This window comes from Manacus vitellinus, unplaced genomic scaffold (genome assembly GCF_001715985.3).
Source record: "Manacus vitellinus isolate BGI_N305 unplaced genomic scaffold, ASM171598v3 scaffold_27_pilon, whole genome shotgun sequence".
In the NCBI taxonomy this organism is placed as follows: domain Eukaryota; kingdom Metazoa; phylum Chordata; class Aves; order Passeriformes; family Pipridae; genus Manacus; species Manacus vitellinus.
The window spans coordinates 4564216-4578958 of NW_021940039.1; the positions used below are offsets into that span (position 1 = coordinate 4564216).

At 41.5% G+C, this 14743-nt stretch overlaps 1 protein-coding gene across 1 annotated transcript in view; it reads left to right on the forward strand.

Moving 5' to 3' along the window:
- The window catches only part of MED27 (mediator complex subunit 27), an 82959-nt gene extending 70965 nt beyond the window's left edge, over positions 1–11994 (forward strand). Inside the window, exons 6-8 of the mRNA XM_008919379.3 lie at positions 2928–2969; positions 9025–9102; positions 11529–11994. Of these exons, the coding sequence (XP_008917627.2) occupies positions 2928–2969; positions 9025–9102; positions 11529–11663 (255 nt within the window). The 3' untranslated portion in view covers positions 11664–11994. The remainder of the gene's footprint in view (positions 1–2927; positions 2970–9024; positions 9103–11528) is intronic.
- Positions 11995–14743: the final 2749 nt, after the last annotated feature.

The window sequence follows — 14743 nt, forward strand, 5'->3', positions numbered from 1 at the left end:
CGTGATTTTAGTGATGGCACAGTGCCACCCTTAATTTCAAACTGTGACATACTCATTGTGCACTGGAATTTAACCATGGATAGCAATTCATTACTGGTGTTGTCCCGATTCCGGAGTAAATGAAGCCATGCCTCACCCTTGCAGGGCAGGTGGATGGTCAGCTGAGCCATTAGAAGCCCTAGTCTGCCAATAAAAGTAAAAACATATTGGGAATTTTGGGTATAATAATTCCATGCTTGTCTTTGTAAGTAGAGGCCAAGAACCACCTTGACAGGGCATATTTGGAGTGGGTGCTTCACAGCGCTGCCAAATTCCTATTTTTGCATCCCTTAGACTTAACTAAAGAAACATAAGTGACTCAGTTGAATTCTCATGATAAGGAACTTGGGTTATGTTAATGCTATGGCTTCATTAATTACCCCATATCAATAAGAAAAGGCAGCTTTTAGCCTCCTAGCGTAAGAGAGGAGAAGAAATAGTCGTATCAAAGGAAAGCTTCAAAGACAGGCAGAGCTGTCTCTCGGGTAATTTCTGATCCCTGCATTCTCACCACTTCAAAGCTGGATGTGTGTGTGTTTGGGTGAAGGGGGGGTTGAATCCGATTTCTCTAATAAGTGTTGGCACCGGACCTGTTTGATATCAGATGCAGGAACATTCTGATTTGTTATCGCCTTTGAAATCGTTCAGACGACCTTCAGAAAGTGGCCTCTTGTTACAGCTGCTGGGGGTGGGTGGGGAGAGGGGGCACTGGGAAAAAAAGCCCCAGTTTAATTCACATGCAGAGGATGCCCTGAAATTGTGCTTTCAGCATTTTTTTTAGTTACAAATGTGTGTCTTGATTGAAAGTGAAAAGTTGAAGAATAATAGACCTATAACGATGCATTCTTTAATCTGCCTCTGCCTTAATCCTCAGTTTCAGGGGGAAAGGTGGGCACTCATTTAGGATGTATGCATGGAAGGGGGGGAATTGGTGGCTTTTTCTTTTCTTCTTTTTTCTTTCTTTCCTTTTTTTATCATGGAGAACATCATGTCTGTAAGACAGACATTCATTACTATTTCAACTTTTCCATCTCTGTGCCAGCTAATGAACATTCAGAACCTGTTGGACTCATCTTAAAGCAGCATCTGAAGTGGACGTTTTTGAGTCTAACTAGAGAGGATCACATACTTGGTTTGATCACTAGAGATTAACAAAACCATATATACATGCCAATTACAGCAGCTCTGCAGTCAAAGAAAGCCTTAAATTACATGAAAACAGGTTTTTTTTAAAAAATATGCATTAATTTTTTATTTTCAAATGTAGATTTTTCTAATGTGGAAGTGCAGTGCTGCCTTCCCAGCAGGCACAGGTCAAATAATACCATATGAATCAATCCTGGGTCCAAGTCTGGGCTGAACCCTGTGAGTGTTGGTGTTCACACAGGTTCTTGATCCCACCCCAAGAGCCAGGAAATGTAAAAAGGTTTGGAGGGACGTGCCTCAGGGTACTTGTGTCTTCATCCAGCCTGGAAAAGGCATTGAGACCTCAGCTGCCTTTTGTCTCACGGCAAGGTCAGTGCTGAGCCATGAAACATCGATCCTGAAGGGGTTTGGGAAGTCTTTAACATCCCCTCCTGTCCAGACTGAGGACTGGGGATACAAGAGTCTCAGCTGTACCAGCATTTGGACATGGGCCACTTAATAGTGTTACTGTTAAAAGAATGAGAGCTTTTAGCATTCTGAACATTTTTAGCATTGTGAATTAATCATGTGGGTTCAGATCCTTCCCCGTCTGTTCCCTCTCCCGCCCCCTATAATGTGTTTTACTCACTTTACATGATTTCCTTGATTTCAGACTCTTTTTGTGCCTTTTAAAAGACTTGTACTGTCAGTTAGAACTTAATGGGTACAGAAGTCAGAAATAAAGTAATCAATTGTACCAGTGAAGGAGATAAACCCCCATTTGGGGAACACATGTCCAGCCGTGGTATCAGGCACTAGAGGGGTCATCCCTGCTTCATAAATTCACTCAGAATTTTTTCTTCTTCTGACTAGTCTAAGATTCCTGAGGTTAATGCTGTATCAAACACCTTTCCTGTGACAAATTTTGTGCACATAGAATTGTTGAGTATACTGGAATCTGTAGGAAGAAAAAAGAAGTGATTTGCAAGTCTGGGACTGGAATTCCTCATTTTTCCTTGCTGCTTTCCCTTGTCAGAATACAAGATATTGCACAGGGCAAATTGAGCCATGGGCAGGTCAGTTGTAATTGTTTAACACTGAGCCATTGGGTTGTTTAACAAGGATTGTTAACCCCAGCCTTACCTTCTGGGTTTGGGGGCTAATAAAACTTACATTTCAGTTTTGTTCCTCTAGTTTGGGTATAGTTGAGCACACATTTAAGTCATGGATGTGTGCAGTTATCTACAACCTTAAATCTCTTTTAGTGTGATTTTTGTCTGCAAATGTAAATGCAGTTTCCTGAGGGATGTTTTATTTAGCCCCAGTAGACCAGAGCTTTGGCTTAATTCAGCTAAATGTTCTTTGTGTCGTTTGTAACTGAATCACTTATTCAACACAAGACAAGCATAAACTTAGTAAAAATGCCCTCATTTTAGAAACAGACTGAAGCTGATGAATATTTGCATAGATCAGCCACAACCCCATACAAATGAAGATTTTGCTTTTTAAAAAGAACACATTAATTCAACAGGTCTTGTATATATAATTTTTCTATTGAAACTGTGCTGAACCATGTTCATTCCTCATTGCAATACAAAGGAAATCTTACATTATTAATGCCCTTTCTTGGTTTGCAGCAGGTGAAGACAGTTGGGTCAAAATAGTGAACTGAGAGCTACATCTCTGTTGATCTGTTTGCTCTTTTAATTTGAACAGCTGCTTCTTTATGTGTGGTAACATATAACTTTTTTTTTTTTTCATAGCTTGACATATGGTCTAAATCCAACTATCAGGTTTTTCAGAAGGTAAGTCTCACATCATTTCTCTCTACCTAAGGCACATAGGAGATATGTGGAGTTTATTTTAAAGATCTGGGCCCTTATGTGAAAAAATTCAGAATTTATTCTCTGTCATCACAACTTGCAAATGACAAACAATAATCTGCAATGATGGAAAACTGTGAGTAGAAAAGAAGATCACTTCTGCTGTTGTTTAATTTGGATTTATTTCCCATCACAGTTCCAGTCCATGATTTGGAATAGGAAACTGGAGATTATACTACATTAGCCTTAAAATTTCATGAGGAATCTTCAAACACTCTCTCTCTCTAGTTTAAATCTTGTGGGGAAGGAAGGACTGTTTCAGGTTTATTTGGATTTTATTTTGTGTTTTCATAGGGGTTAGTTGCCCCCCTCTCCTCGAGGCCTGAGTTTAATAACTCAGCAGAGTATGGAAATATTTTCCCTGACGTTATTTTGGCTGCTCCTCTTCCCGTGATGGTGTAAGCAAAAAGAGCGACTTACTGGAATAAATTCCATGACAGAAAGTAAGAAAAGACCAATGAGAGAATGGGAGCAATAAAAATAAAACTCCTAAGAAGGTTAAAGTGTATTTTAGAAAGATCTATATCTTGCTGTTTTTGAGGAAGAGAAGATTCCTCTTTGAAGGCCTCTTGTCAAAATGCTGTAAGTTCAGATTGATCCTGGTTTAAATTCCAGTTTTCTTACCTTCAAACCACAGTTCAAGGAGCTGGAGTCTCCAGCTTCCTTTCATCTGCGTTTGTGGTTTGTGAAACAAATGGGAGTCAGGGACTCGAAAGGGCATAAAAACAGGGGTCAGAAATGGGGCACATGGGCTGTATTTGTGTATCTCCCTGCCAAGATTTCAGTTGCAGTCAGGAGGGAAGGCGTTTGACCTGTGATTTTAACCTGCTGGAGATCAAAGGACAGCTTTTGGGGAGGTTGGTTGCTCTCCCTCTCTGTGGAGCATTAAAGCGAAACTTTGCTGCAGTTGATTCTTTACCCCAGAGATTCATTAATTAATTAATTAAATATTCTTTTTTAGCATCGAGGAGGGCAATACAGTGGGAAGTAAACCACCATTTGTTTATTGGTGTGCTTTAAAGTAATTTTTGCAGTCACCAGTATGGCAATGTGGAAGTGCTGTGCTGAGAAGGAAGAATAGGGATGAGTAACTGCTCCCCCCGGAGGAGGAGGCTGGGCAGCCCTTTCACTCTGCTGTAAAACCATCCCCTCTCTGAAGGGCAGGGCCATTTCTCTTTAAAACCTGCACCAGGTTCTCAGGCTCTGTTTTCAGTGATAATAGAAACAACATCTGGAGCTCTCAAGATCCCTGCCTGGGGGAGCTGCAGGCCTGTCAAATTCTCACAGGGTTGTAGCACGACTTTCTAGGTTAAGGACCAGAGACCTCTGATCTTCAATCCAACCCTGTCAAACGAAGCTAAATTTGTCCTGACTTTTTGTTTGCAAACATTGGCTGTGTCAGCAAGGCTTTTCTCTCCCCTTCTTATTAGGCAGTGTGTATAACCTGATGGGGGCCGGTCCCGGAGGGCCCATTACTGGTAAAGTGTACAGTCATTTTCCCAGTTCCCTGGAGACTCCTTGAAGCTGGTCCTGGGGTGAATAAGCCTTATTGGCATTGAATAGACCAGCAGGGTTAGATTCAGAGAATGGAGCTGAGAAATAAGAGAGGGAAGGCTGAAAGGGCAGAAGCCCAAGGAGCAAAGAAAAGGTTTTTCAGGCTTCCATGTTGGTGTGGCATTTAAGCTCTGTAGGAGCGGCGACTGTTTTCATCTTAAACCTCCTTATTTTAACACCTCGTGTCTCCTGATCCACTAACAGAAGAAGAGGAATGAAACAGGAAATAAGGAATGATTTTGAGGCTTAAATGTTGGTGGGCAGAATAGGATGCATGAGGGCTGCATAATTCCAGGTCATTATGCAGAGAGTTAAAAAAATACATATTGTAGAGAATGGTGAAATGCTCATACTTTTGCATTCAAAAAAGAGGGAAGAACATTGAATAGTGGAGCTACTGTGAGTAGATCAAACTGGGAGATGGTGTCAAACATTAATTGTCATTTATCAAGGTGCTCAGTTATGAGCAGTATAGCTGGTGTTGCTGGGTCCTGTGGTCAATTTGGCTGTTTAAGTCATATGCAAAGGCTTTAAACCCATATATTTCATTCTGATCTCTGAGTCCCACCCTTATTTTCACCTAGATACTCTTACCAGTTTTATGATGCCACAAAACAGGTTTTGTTTTGGCTTGATATGCTTCTCCCCAAAGCACGTTTTAACCAAAACTTTGAGGAGCTGTTCGTGCCTGTCCAGCTGTTTGTGATCCGTGTGTGATCCCAGTGAGGGAATTTTCACCACTACAAGGGCACATAAGTATTGTAATGTATGAAGATGTATTCTTGTCAATAATCTGAGAGTGAAATCACATGCAGGATGAATGCATGCATGAGAAATTCTGGGCTGCTGCTGCTGTCTGTTCAAGGAGAGGAGATGGGCTGTTCCTGTGCAGGATCAGTCCCTGGCTCTGTTCAGAGACCTCCTTGGGCGAAATAAAACCTCTGTGACCCAGTCCAAATCAGCAGAACAAGCAAAATAATAACTTAAACACTCTCTGAGCTCTGAAAACAAAGGATAAATCCTACGTTTCAGAGAGGTCTAGTAGTGGTTTCCTGACCTGGGAGTGGGGAAGGGTGTGTAAAGGATTTGTTTGAGTTCATCAGCATCTGTTCCATCCATCATCCTTCCCAGCACCTCTAAGCACCACATTCCTCCAGAGAGACTCAGATGTGTTCTTGGAGAGAAAGTTAAGTAATGGGAATCCTTGGAAATGAGCAAAGGCTCTCATGCAGTTTTCCACACTGTAAAAGGTCTAAACACTAATAAAATAACTTCTTCTTTTTTCTTTTTTTTCTCTTAGTGCTGTGATCAGCCTCCAGAGCTCATTGCTACAGGCTGCTGTTAAGGCCATGAACTTACAAGGGTTAGAAAAAAAAATTAAAAACCTTCCAGGGGATTTAGAGAATCCCTTTATGTTAGAGGGAGTTGTCAGTGTCACTGAGGGGAAAAAACTAGTAATAAGTGGCAAGGAAAGTTGTGGCTCTTAAAGGAAGCTTTGCACCTACTTTTGAAAAGTATATTTCCTGGCAGTGAGATAAAATACTAGGAGAGAAAGAGGTGTTATAATTTAGTCATGTGATGTTTGTGTTTTTATGGTTTAGTTTTTAGGCCAGGTATAGCTTAATGCATCCATGGAACATACCTGGTCTGTGGTGGAGCAAAGCTGTATCTTAGGTCTTTGGTTTTATGTTGCTTATCCCAGTTATAGGAAGCACTTGCTCAGCTTTGTCCACCTGTGAATTGTAGAATTGTATTTTTTTTAATGGATTTTCCAGCTTTGGGAATGCTGTGTGACTAACCAGTGTCATCAAAGCCCAATAAAGCCATTTTTTGGATGTGTCACCTTTGGAAAGCATATTCCAGCAGAGCAGTTCTGTTCCAATGCATTATAACCCCTTCTGTGAAAAATTGAGTCTCTTTGCCAGAATTTTTTTTCCCCATGTAACTGAAGTCTCTTTTGCTCAGCCTCCAAGTGTTTAGTTAAACAGTAGCTATTTTATTTAGCAGAATTGTGCTGCAGGAGATTGTCTTGTTTTACCTTTTCTCAGACAAGAAACCCAAGTGCTTTTCAATAGAGGAATTGTGAAATATTGAACTTTTCTGCAAGATCTCTTGAAAATCTATTTCAGGGTGCAGAGGAGCAGCTCAGTCCCAATCGATGTGTGCTCTCCAGAATATGTTCCCCTATAAAAACAGGTAGAGAAATTAGAAAGTGACCCATAACTTAGATAGCAGTGGGTAAGGCAGAGCCATAAAAGTGAAGTTAATAAAATAAAACCCTGAAATGTACAAAATATCATCCTACACCCAGAATAAATTAGTTTCTGATTCCAGCTTGGCTGGAAGAAAAGTGTGTCCCTGAAGTGAGCTGGCGCATATGCAGTTTGTTTTGCTTTGCTTTGGTGTGAAATCCTATTGCCATTAGTAAAGCTGGGTATTGATCTTTTCGGGTTATTTTTTCCCCTCCTTTTTTTTTCCTTTTTCCTCTTCTTTTTTTAATCGTGGCTGGTTTGTGCTTTCTCTCATCATCTCTGTTGTCTTGGAGGGTTAATTCTCTCTTCACTCCCATGCCCTCCCAGTTTCTCCATTGCCCAGCTCTTTTCTGGGTGGGGGAGGGAGGGGAGGGGTCATTCCCCTACTCCTCTTCCTCGGATTTGACACCCACTTTGATCTTTTTTGGATACCAGCAGCTGCTTATGGTAGAAATTGCCTTCTTTTTGTTCAGGAAGCATTATTAGTGTTCCAGCAATGCTGGGATGGCTTTTATCTCCCCAAGGAATCTCATTAGCTCCACATTACAATAGGAACAGCATATGGGTAACTTTGCCAAAGTGGACAGTCAATTTAAATTTGTTAATAGCAGTATTTTTTTTTTTAAGCAACTTTCTTCAGTGCCAAGAGAAAACAACTTTGTCATTCAGGGAAAAAAAAAAAAACAAAAACAAACCACAGTTTGTTAGAAGTAAAAATACAGCAGAAGGAGAGCGGCTGCTCATAAATATCTTCAGAACTTTCTATTCTTTGACATGTCTGGTACTATCCTGTAAAAACACCATCTTGAAAGAAAAAAATTCAGATAGCTGGTAGGGCTTGGATTGGCTTCTGAATACAACATGAGATGTATTTAAGGGAAATGGCTGGTGTGAGTTGTGCTATGCTATTAATCCACTCCTAATCACATTATTTCTGATATTTATTTTTTCTATGCTAACGGATAAATGGCTAAAACAGGCTGAGGTCCATTTTGTGAGTAGTTTTTCTCAAGCTCACCAGAATGTGCAAAGTCCCAAAAGTTTTCCCTTCCAAATGTCAGAATCACATGTCCTTGCTCCCGCTGAATGGAGCAGCTTTTGGAGTCGGTTTGTGCGAACGCCGGGGAGCAGATCCTGTTCCTGAAATAGCAGGATAACACAGAGCTGGATTCAGCGTGGGCCAGGCTGATGTGATGTGCTGCTCTGTGGAGGAAGTTTGTACAGTGTGAATTAGAGCCTGGCTATACATGGATTTATTCAGAAATATCTCTCTGACAGAGTCACCTCCCTGAATAGCTCCCAGCACGAGCCTCTCTTTCCTCCAGTGAAAGTTGGAGTGTTCCAGCACAACTCCTGTTGCTGAATTAGACCAGCTACAAGTCAGGAACAGCTGGACTTAGCTGGGAGTAGCAATGGGAATTTCACTTCACTTTGTCTTACTCAAAATTTGCTATAGTATATAGACAAACCCTGAGAAGAGCACTACTCCTTCATGTTAGAACTAGAACAATTTAATCACTCTCTATAAAGTCATGTATTCTGTTGGATACTTTGATATTACTGATGAGGACCATTATGAGATTTACAGGTTAAAATATGTGAAAAAGCTCTCGTACTTTGTTGGTTTGAGTTCTCTAATAGTCCAGCCCAAGGAATTTTTTGAATAATTTCTTCCATTCAGCCTAGAATTTCTAAGAAGCAGCAACTGTTGACTGTACTGATAAGTGAGGAAGCTGCCAGGCTGAATACTGTTAGAGAATTGTATCATAGCTGTCAGAAACAGGCCCCTTCAAGAATAATTTAAAAATTAGAGTCTTTTAAAAGAAGTGGTTAGTTTTCCTGATTTTGTTTGTAAATATTCTTGTGTATTGTAAATATATATATTTATATTTATAATACCTGTTTTATATATATTGTGTCCAGCTGTGATTCCTGGATGTGTGATCTTGTTATGGCTCTGTCTGGGAAATTAAAAAGCTTTCTATCACAAACGTTTTAGTAATGCAAGTATTTATAAACCATAATCATAATAATTGATTCCTGGTTTCAGAGGAAACGAAACTGAGTAATCCTGCTTCCCCAGGGAATTTATACAATTTTCCTGCAGATTAACACTACTTTGTCTGAAATAGAGAATTAATAAAGGTGTTTTCTGCTTTTGTCTGATGCAGGTGACAGATCATGCAACCACTGCTCTGCTGCACTACCAGCTGCCTCAGATGCCAGATGTGGTGGTCAGGTCCTTCATGGTGAGTGTGTTGGAAAAGACATTTTTCCAGATAGATTTGAGTTTGCTTAAAGTGATTGACATCAGGAAGTTCTGATAGAGTTGTGATTCCCCCTGTTTATATAAGCTGGACAGTGGAGACTGTAATTCTTTGTCTCTCATACCAGGATAGGGATGAAGGGGCTTGTTCTCGTTACCTTGGGATAATTAGTGTTGGGAAAAACTCTCCCAGCCAAATTCTTTCCTTATGGCCCAGCCCTTTCACACTGTTCCTGCTGTGCCAGGAGTCAAGGTCTGGATGTACAAAATGCTCCACTGGAAGTTCCCTGGTGAGAGGAAATTCCCAGTTGGTGTTTTCCAGCTGAGGCAACTTGTCCAGTATGGGAAGTGATGGGCATTATTTAGGGAATGGTGAGAGGCAGGAACAGGATGGGGAAGGTTCCATTTTGCTGTATCCATGTCCAGCCAAAACTCTGTTCCTAAGGAATAGCATGTACTCACTGAGCACAGCAGCAGGTGTTTTGGAGAATCAAGGAAATACTGGAGTATTCAAATCCTTTCTTACTGACTAAAATTAATCCAATACTATTCTGCTTGACATGCAGATTTAAGTTTATCACCTTTAATTCTGTCTGTATTTAGAATAGTATTTGTGAAATAAACTTGTGTATAAGCAGCCCTGTTAATCAGAGGGTGAGAAGAGTCTATTATTCAGAATTCCTTCTACCAAGATGAATTTTGGCAGTGGAGACTTTTGCTGTTCTCTCTGCTGCAGTCTCCACAGGAGGCTTTTGGGAGAGGTTTTCTCTGCAATTCAGACTTTTTCCTTCATTTCCTTCCCTTATGTTACCCCTTCACCTGGAGCAGTGCAACTGAAACTTTGGAAAACAACAATCTAATTTTGCCATTCACAGTCTTCAGGTGTGTTTAGCAGTGGTTCTTTTACATCCTTAATTTCCACTGTGTAATTGCAGAACAATCCAACTCCCCTCCCTGCTGTGCTGGATTGGTTATTTAATAAAAAGACCACTGAGATGAGAGATTTCTAAAGGCCTTTTTCTCTTGGAGAGCATCTTAAAATAATGGGTTTTGAAAGGTGGAAGCAACTGTTAGTGGTCAACATGTTCAACATGTTTCTGAAAATGAGTGTTTCACAGAGCGAGTCGCACGTCTGCGTGAGCCGAGGACCTGCTGCATTGATTGGGGGAAACACTGAAACTTCCAACAAAGCAAAACCAGCCCCACAGCACAAGTGTCAATATGTTGAGCCTTTCACATGTCAGTTGTGCAATCCACATGACAGGATGTTCTGAAGCCCTAATTCTCTGATGGCAATGAAGAACCCGCTCCTTTTTTTTCCTGACAACAGATGTCTCGAGCGCACAATTTAACTTCATTTACCTATTTTTGTGTTATGGTTCAGAAAATTCGATTTCTCTGTAGTGCAAGCAAAGCCCATCCAAGCTGAAGTAAATAACAGCAATTTACTTGTAGAGTTGTGTTGCCCTTGTCCCTGTATTTACTGCTAAACCCAGAGAAGATCTAGTTCTTTTGGAGGAGAGTTATTGACGGCCGAGGGTTTGGTTGCTATAGAGAAGGCTCTGATGAAGATGGAAGGATTTGTTTCAATAAACTCAGCTGACCTCTTCTTCAGAGAGCAATTTTCTCTTATCGATGTAATTCAATAGGACTTTAAATGACAAGATTCATGTGCATCCTTCACAGTATAAATCTGCTGGTCTAGGGGGTTTTCAGTTGTGTATCCCCTGGAGTTGGGAATTGGGTTATGTAAACGCTCATTGCTGTGTATGACAATGGGAACAACCCACTTAGAGGCAGGAACTTTACCTGGGAACACCTGAACTCAGTCTGTGTTGTTCAGCCTTTTATATATACAGTCATCAGTGTAATCAGGTTTAAAATGGTTCATTCTTTTTATGACCAGCAAGTATCGATCCTAAAATCACATTAGAGAGGAAGTTCGTTAGCTGGATGTGGGAGCCCTTCTGTCTCCAGCTCTGAGGAGTGCAGCCCTTTCCAGTGTGATTGCATCAGGGGAGTGAGGGATGATCATAGGAACAAACAAACCAATATTTGGTTGCAGAAGGCACTGATCAAGAACAATTATATTCCAGTAAAAATATGAGGCGTGTTACAACACCCACCTTCCCTCGTGATTCTCGAGCTGCAGACTCAGAGGGCAGGAATTTCTATTAACAAATTTGCTTAAGTGACTAAAAAAGCAAAAGATGATTAATAAAGTGGGAATTCAGCTATACACTGACCTTGTAATACTTGGTGTGTTTCTGTTTATAAAATCACCATGTACCTCACTGGGGCCTCGCCAAGGTACATCCTCTGTCCTTGCTGTTACTGTTTGACAAGAATGATGACAAAGGGGAACATCCATAGCCAGTTTTCTTTAATTTCTCTCCCTTTTCCTTTTAGACCTGGTTAAGAAGTTACATAAAGCTGTTCCAGGCTCCCTGCCAGCGCTGCGGAAAGTTTCTGCAGGATGGCCTTCCACCCACCTGGAGGGATTTCCGAACACTGGAAGCTTTTCATGACACTTGCAGGCAGTAGTAGCCCAGATGAGACCGTGAGGAGTCAACACTCTGCTCTTGGGAGGGCACTGGTGTTCTGAGAGGTGGTTCCATTTCTGAACCTTTCACCTGTACTAAGCACTGAGGTTGCACTAATACATTTGACTCTTTAAAAGCCATTGGTCTGCAGGGCACGTGTGAGACTGAGGTGTTTTGAAGATCTGTGTATGATGTGAAATGATCTGTCTGGGGAGACCTGATCATCATAATCTACAGCCCAATGAAAATATCCATGTACAGTTTGTGTTTTGAGACAGAATTTGCAATGTTGAAGACTTTTATAAGCTTGAAATATATTTTGTATTCCCAAACTTGTGCTGTTTGTTTCGTCATTTGATCAACAAAACCCTTGGGTTTGGTGTGGGTTTTTCAGCACTGCTCTACTCTTTAGGAAAACTGGAAACATTCAACCATGCTGAAATGGTGGGGGCTGGTGGTTGTTGCATGGCTGCTTATCTGAGTGCTGGGGGTATTTTTGTGGAAGAGATTATGGTGTTGATTAAACATGGAATTTCAAAGGCATGTGGCAGTTTGGAAGATGCAACGTACTTTCTAAGGCGGGGGGGAAACAGATGTTTCCCTTTACTAAAATTGTAATGAGAAATGTTAACAGAATCTGCATGTATTAAGTGGTTAGAAAACGTGTGATGAGCAGTGACAGTCGTGTTTTAGAACTGAAAGTAGTGAAATAATTCAGCCCTAAAGCACAGTTTCTGCAGAGCAGGCATACAGCATGTTTCCTAAATGATTTAAAATGTACATGGAACACACTGGAGAAGAGTAGGATCCCTCCCAGCAATTGCTCTGCTTGGAATGGATGTGAGAGTTCTGCTCTTACAAGCCTTGGATGTTTTTTTCCTTCCTCCCAAAGACAGGGAAGGTCCCTGGTCCTATCCCAGCCCTGGGGTTGTATCACATGAAGTGCCTTCTCTGGTATTGTTTGAGGACTCCACATTTCCTCTGTCCTCTCCTGAAGGCAAGTTTGATTAATTCCAGTCATCCCCACCAGCACACCCTTGTTTCCTCTACAAGCCACAAAGTCTTCACTAATCATCTGGATTTTGGAGCTGGGAAGGGGAGCTCTGGACAACCTTTGTCACTGTGTTTATTTTTAAATTAATTGGCATTAAGGTAAGTGCTGCAGACTAATTTTCCTTCTGCCTGTGGACCAGCTTCTGTTGCAGAAAGAAAAGCTGCCCCTCCTGCAGGCTTTGGTAGGGCAGAGTTTGGTTTTCAGTGAGGAGTGTTGAATGAAGTGAATCAGATTTAACAAGAAGGGGATGAGGGGAACACAAAACCAGGGCAGAGACGGGAGGGATTCTTTTGTTGCAGTCAATTGAAAGATATTTTAAAACACTTGTTTAATTGAATTTGAATGCACAACATTTTGAAACAGCCCATTTCAGAGCTGTGGAAACTGAGAAGTGTAGAATCTGGGGGGGTAGCACGGTGTAGTTGTGTGGTACTAAATTAACTGTATTTGCTGGTAACATAGAAGATGGAGCTCCCAAAGCCAGCAGCTCCTTCCTGTGGAGACAGAGTGTGGTGTGGGAATTTCAGCTTTCTAGGCACAGAAACCTGTGCAGGACTGGCTCATACAAAAGAGGAAGAGGAATTGAAAGAAAACACGTGTTTATGACTTCGGAGGTACAACACTGTGTGTGGAGACTGAGTGTGTGTGTGTTTGAGGACATTGGTAACGAGATCTAATTCTTTTTTTTTCCATATTCTTATTATGAATAATAATACTCCCAATCACCAAACACAAATTGCCATAGCAAATCCAGCTGCAATTGAATTACTTACTGGAAACTTTTTGTGCTTTTACTTGACCCAAGTAGCCCCCTCAGTACAAAGATCACCCAAGACAGAACGACTTTTGCATCTTCGATGAGCCCGAGCCTTGGAAATAAACAGCCCTTCTCTCCATCCTGTTACTGTGCTAATTAGAAGGCCTGGGTTTCTGATAGTGTAAGCAATTTTTTTTGTTAATATAAAGGTCATAATACTGTATCCAGCCTGCCTTAGGCACTGCTGGCTGCTCTGTTCTGTTTATGCTTAAATAATGGTGTAGAAAGCAAATCCTGAAGTTCACAGAAGTATTTTACGTGGAATCGTGTCTTGGCACTTGGAGATAATTAGTTGCAGAAAACAGGATCGTCCAAGTCTGTGTGTTAATTGAGCCTGAAATTTTAAACCTGTAATTGAGGAGTCTGATGGAAAGTCACACAATTCACTGTAGGTACCTCAGTACAAAAATAATTGTCTTACTGAAGTGCAACACAAACCTGTTCATCACGTTCATTCCCCCAGAAACTGCAGCAGAGAGGAATCTTCTCTGAGGCCCTGGGAGGAGCAAGGATTTCTGTCCCTGTAGGCCTTTAAGGGCAACAGGTTGGAATGCTTTCTTTTTGGGGAGTGGAATTCAACTGTCTAAATTCTTGCAAAGCTTAGGAATTCCAGCAGTTTGGGTGCAGTCTGCTCCTGTTGTCCTGGCAGTCCATGAACTCAGTGGCAGTGCCTGATTATTCCTGAGATGTGGATTTCCAGGGCAAGCAGAAGCTGCTTTGAGTTCTGAATGTGAGAGAGAGAAATTAGGAGGTCACTTCTACACTATTGGAATGTGAAGGATAGAAACTGGGAGGTTACTTCTGTTTGCAGAGCCACTCTCACAGTACAGCATTCCAGTCTTCTTCCTCAGCTTTGGCACCTGGATACTGGGCATTGTTGTTTTTCACCCTTAGTTAGAAGGGGTGGGTGCCCAAAAGTGATTTAAATTACGGGATGGGTGACCTGGCTCTTTTTTACCATTGGAGTTTGTTGCAGCTTTTAAAGCAGCTCTGATCTCCAAGGCAAACAGCAAGGGCTGTAATCCACAAGGAATGGTTGGCTCTCACCTCTTCCAGAGCATCTTCCAGACCCGCATTCCTCCTGCAAGGTGAGCGCTGCTGCGGAATCGGGAGTGGCCAAATTTAACAGGAGAGGAAACTAATCCAGATGCAGAAACAAGAGCTGCTTTAGTGACTCAGGCTGTGTGTGGTGGAGCTGCATCATCCCAGC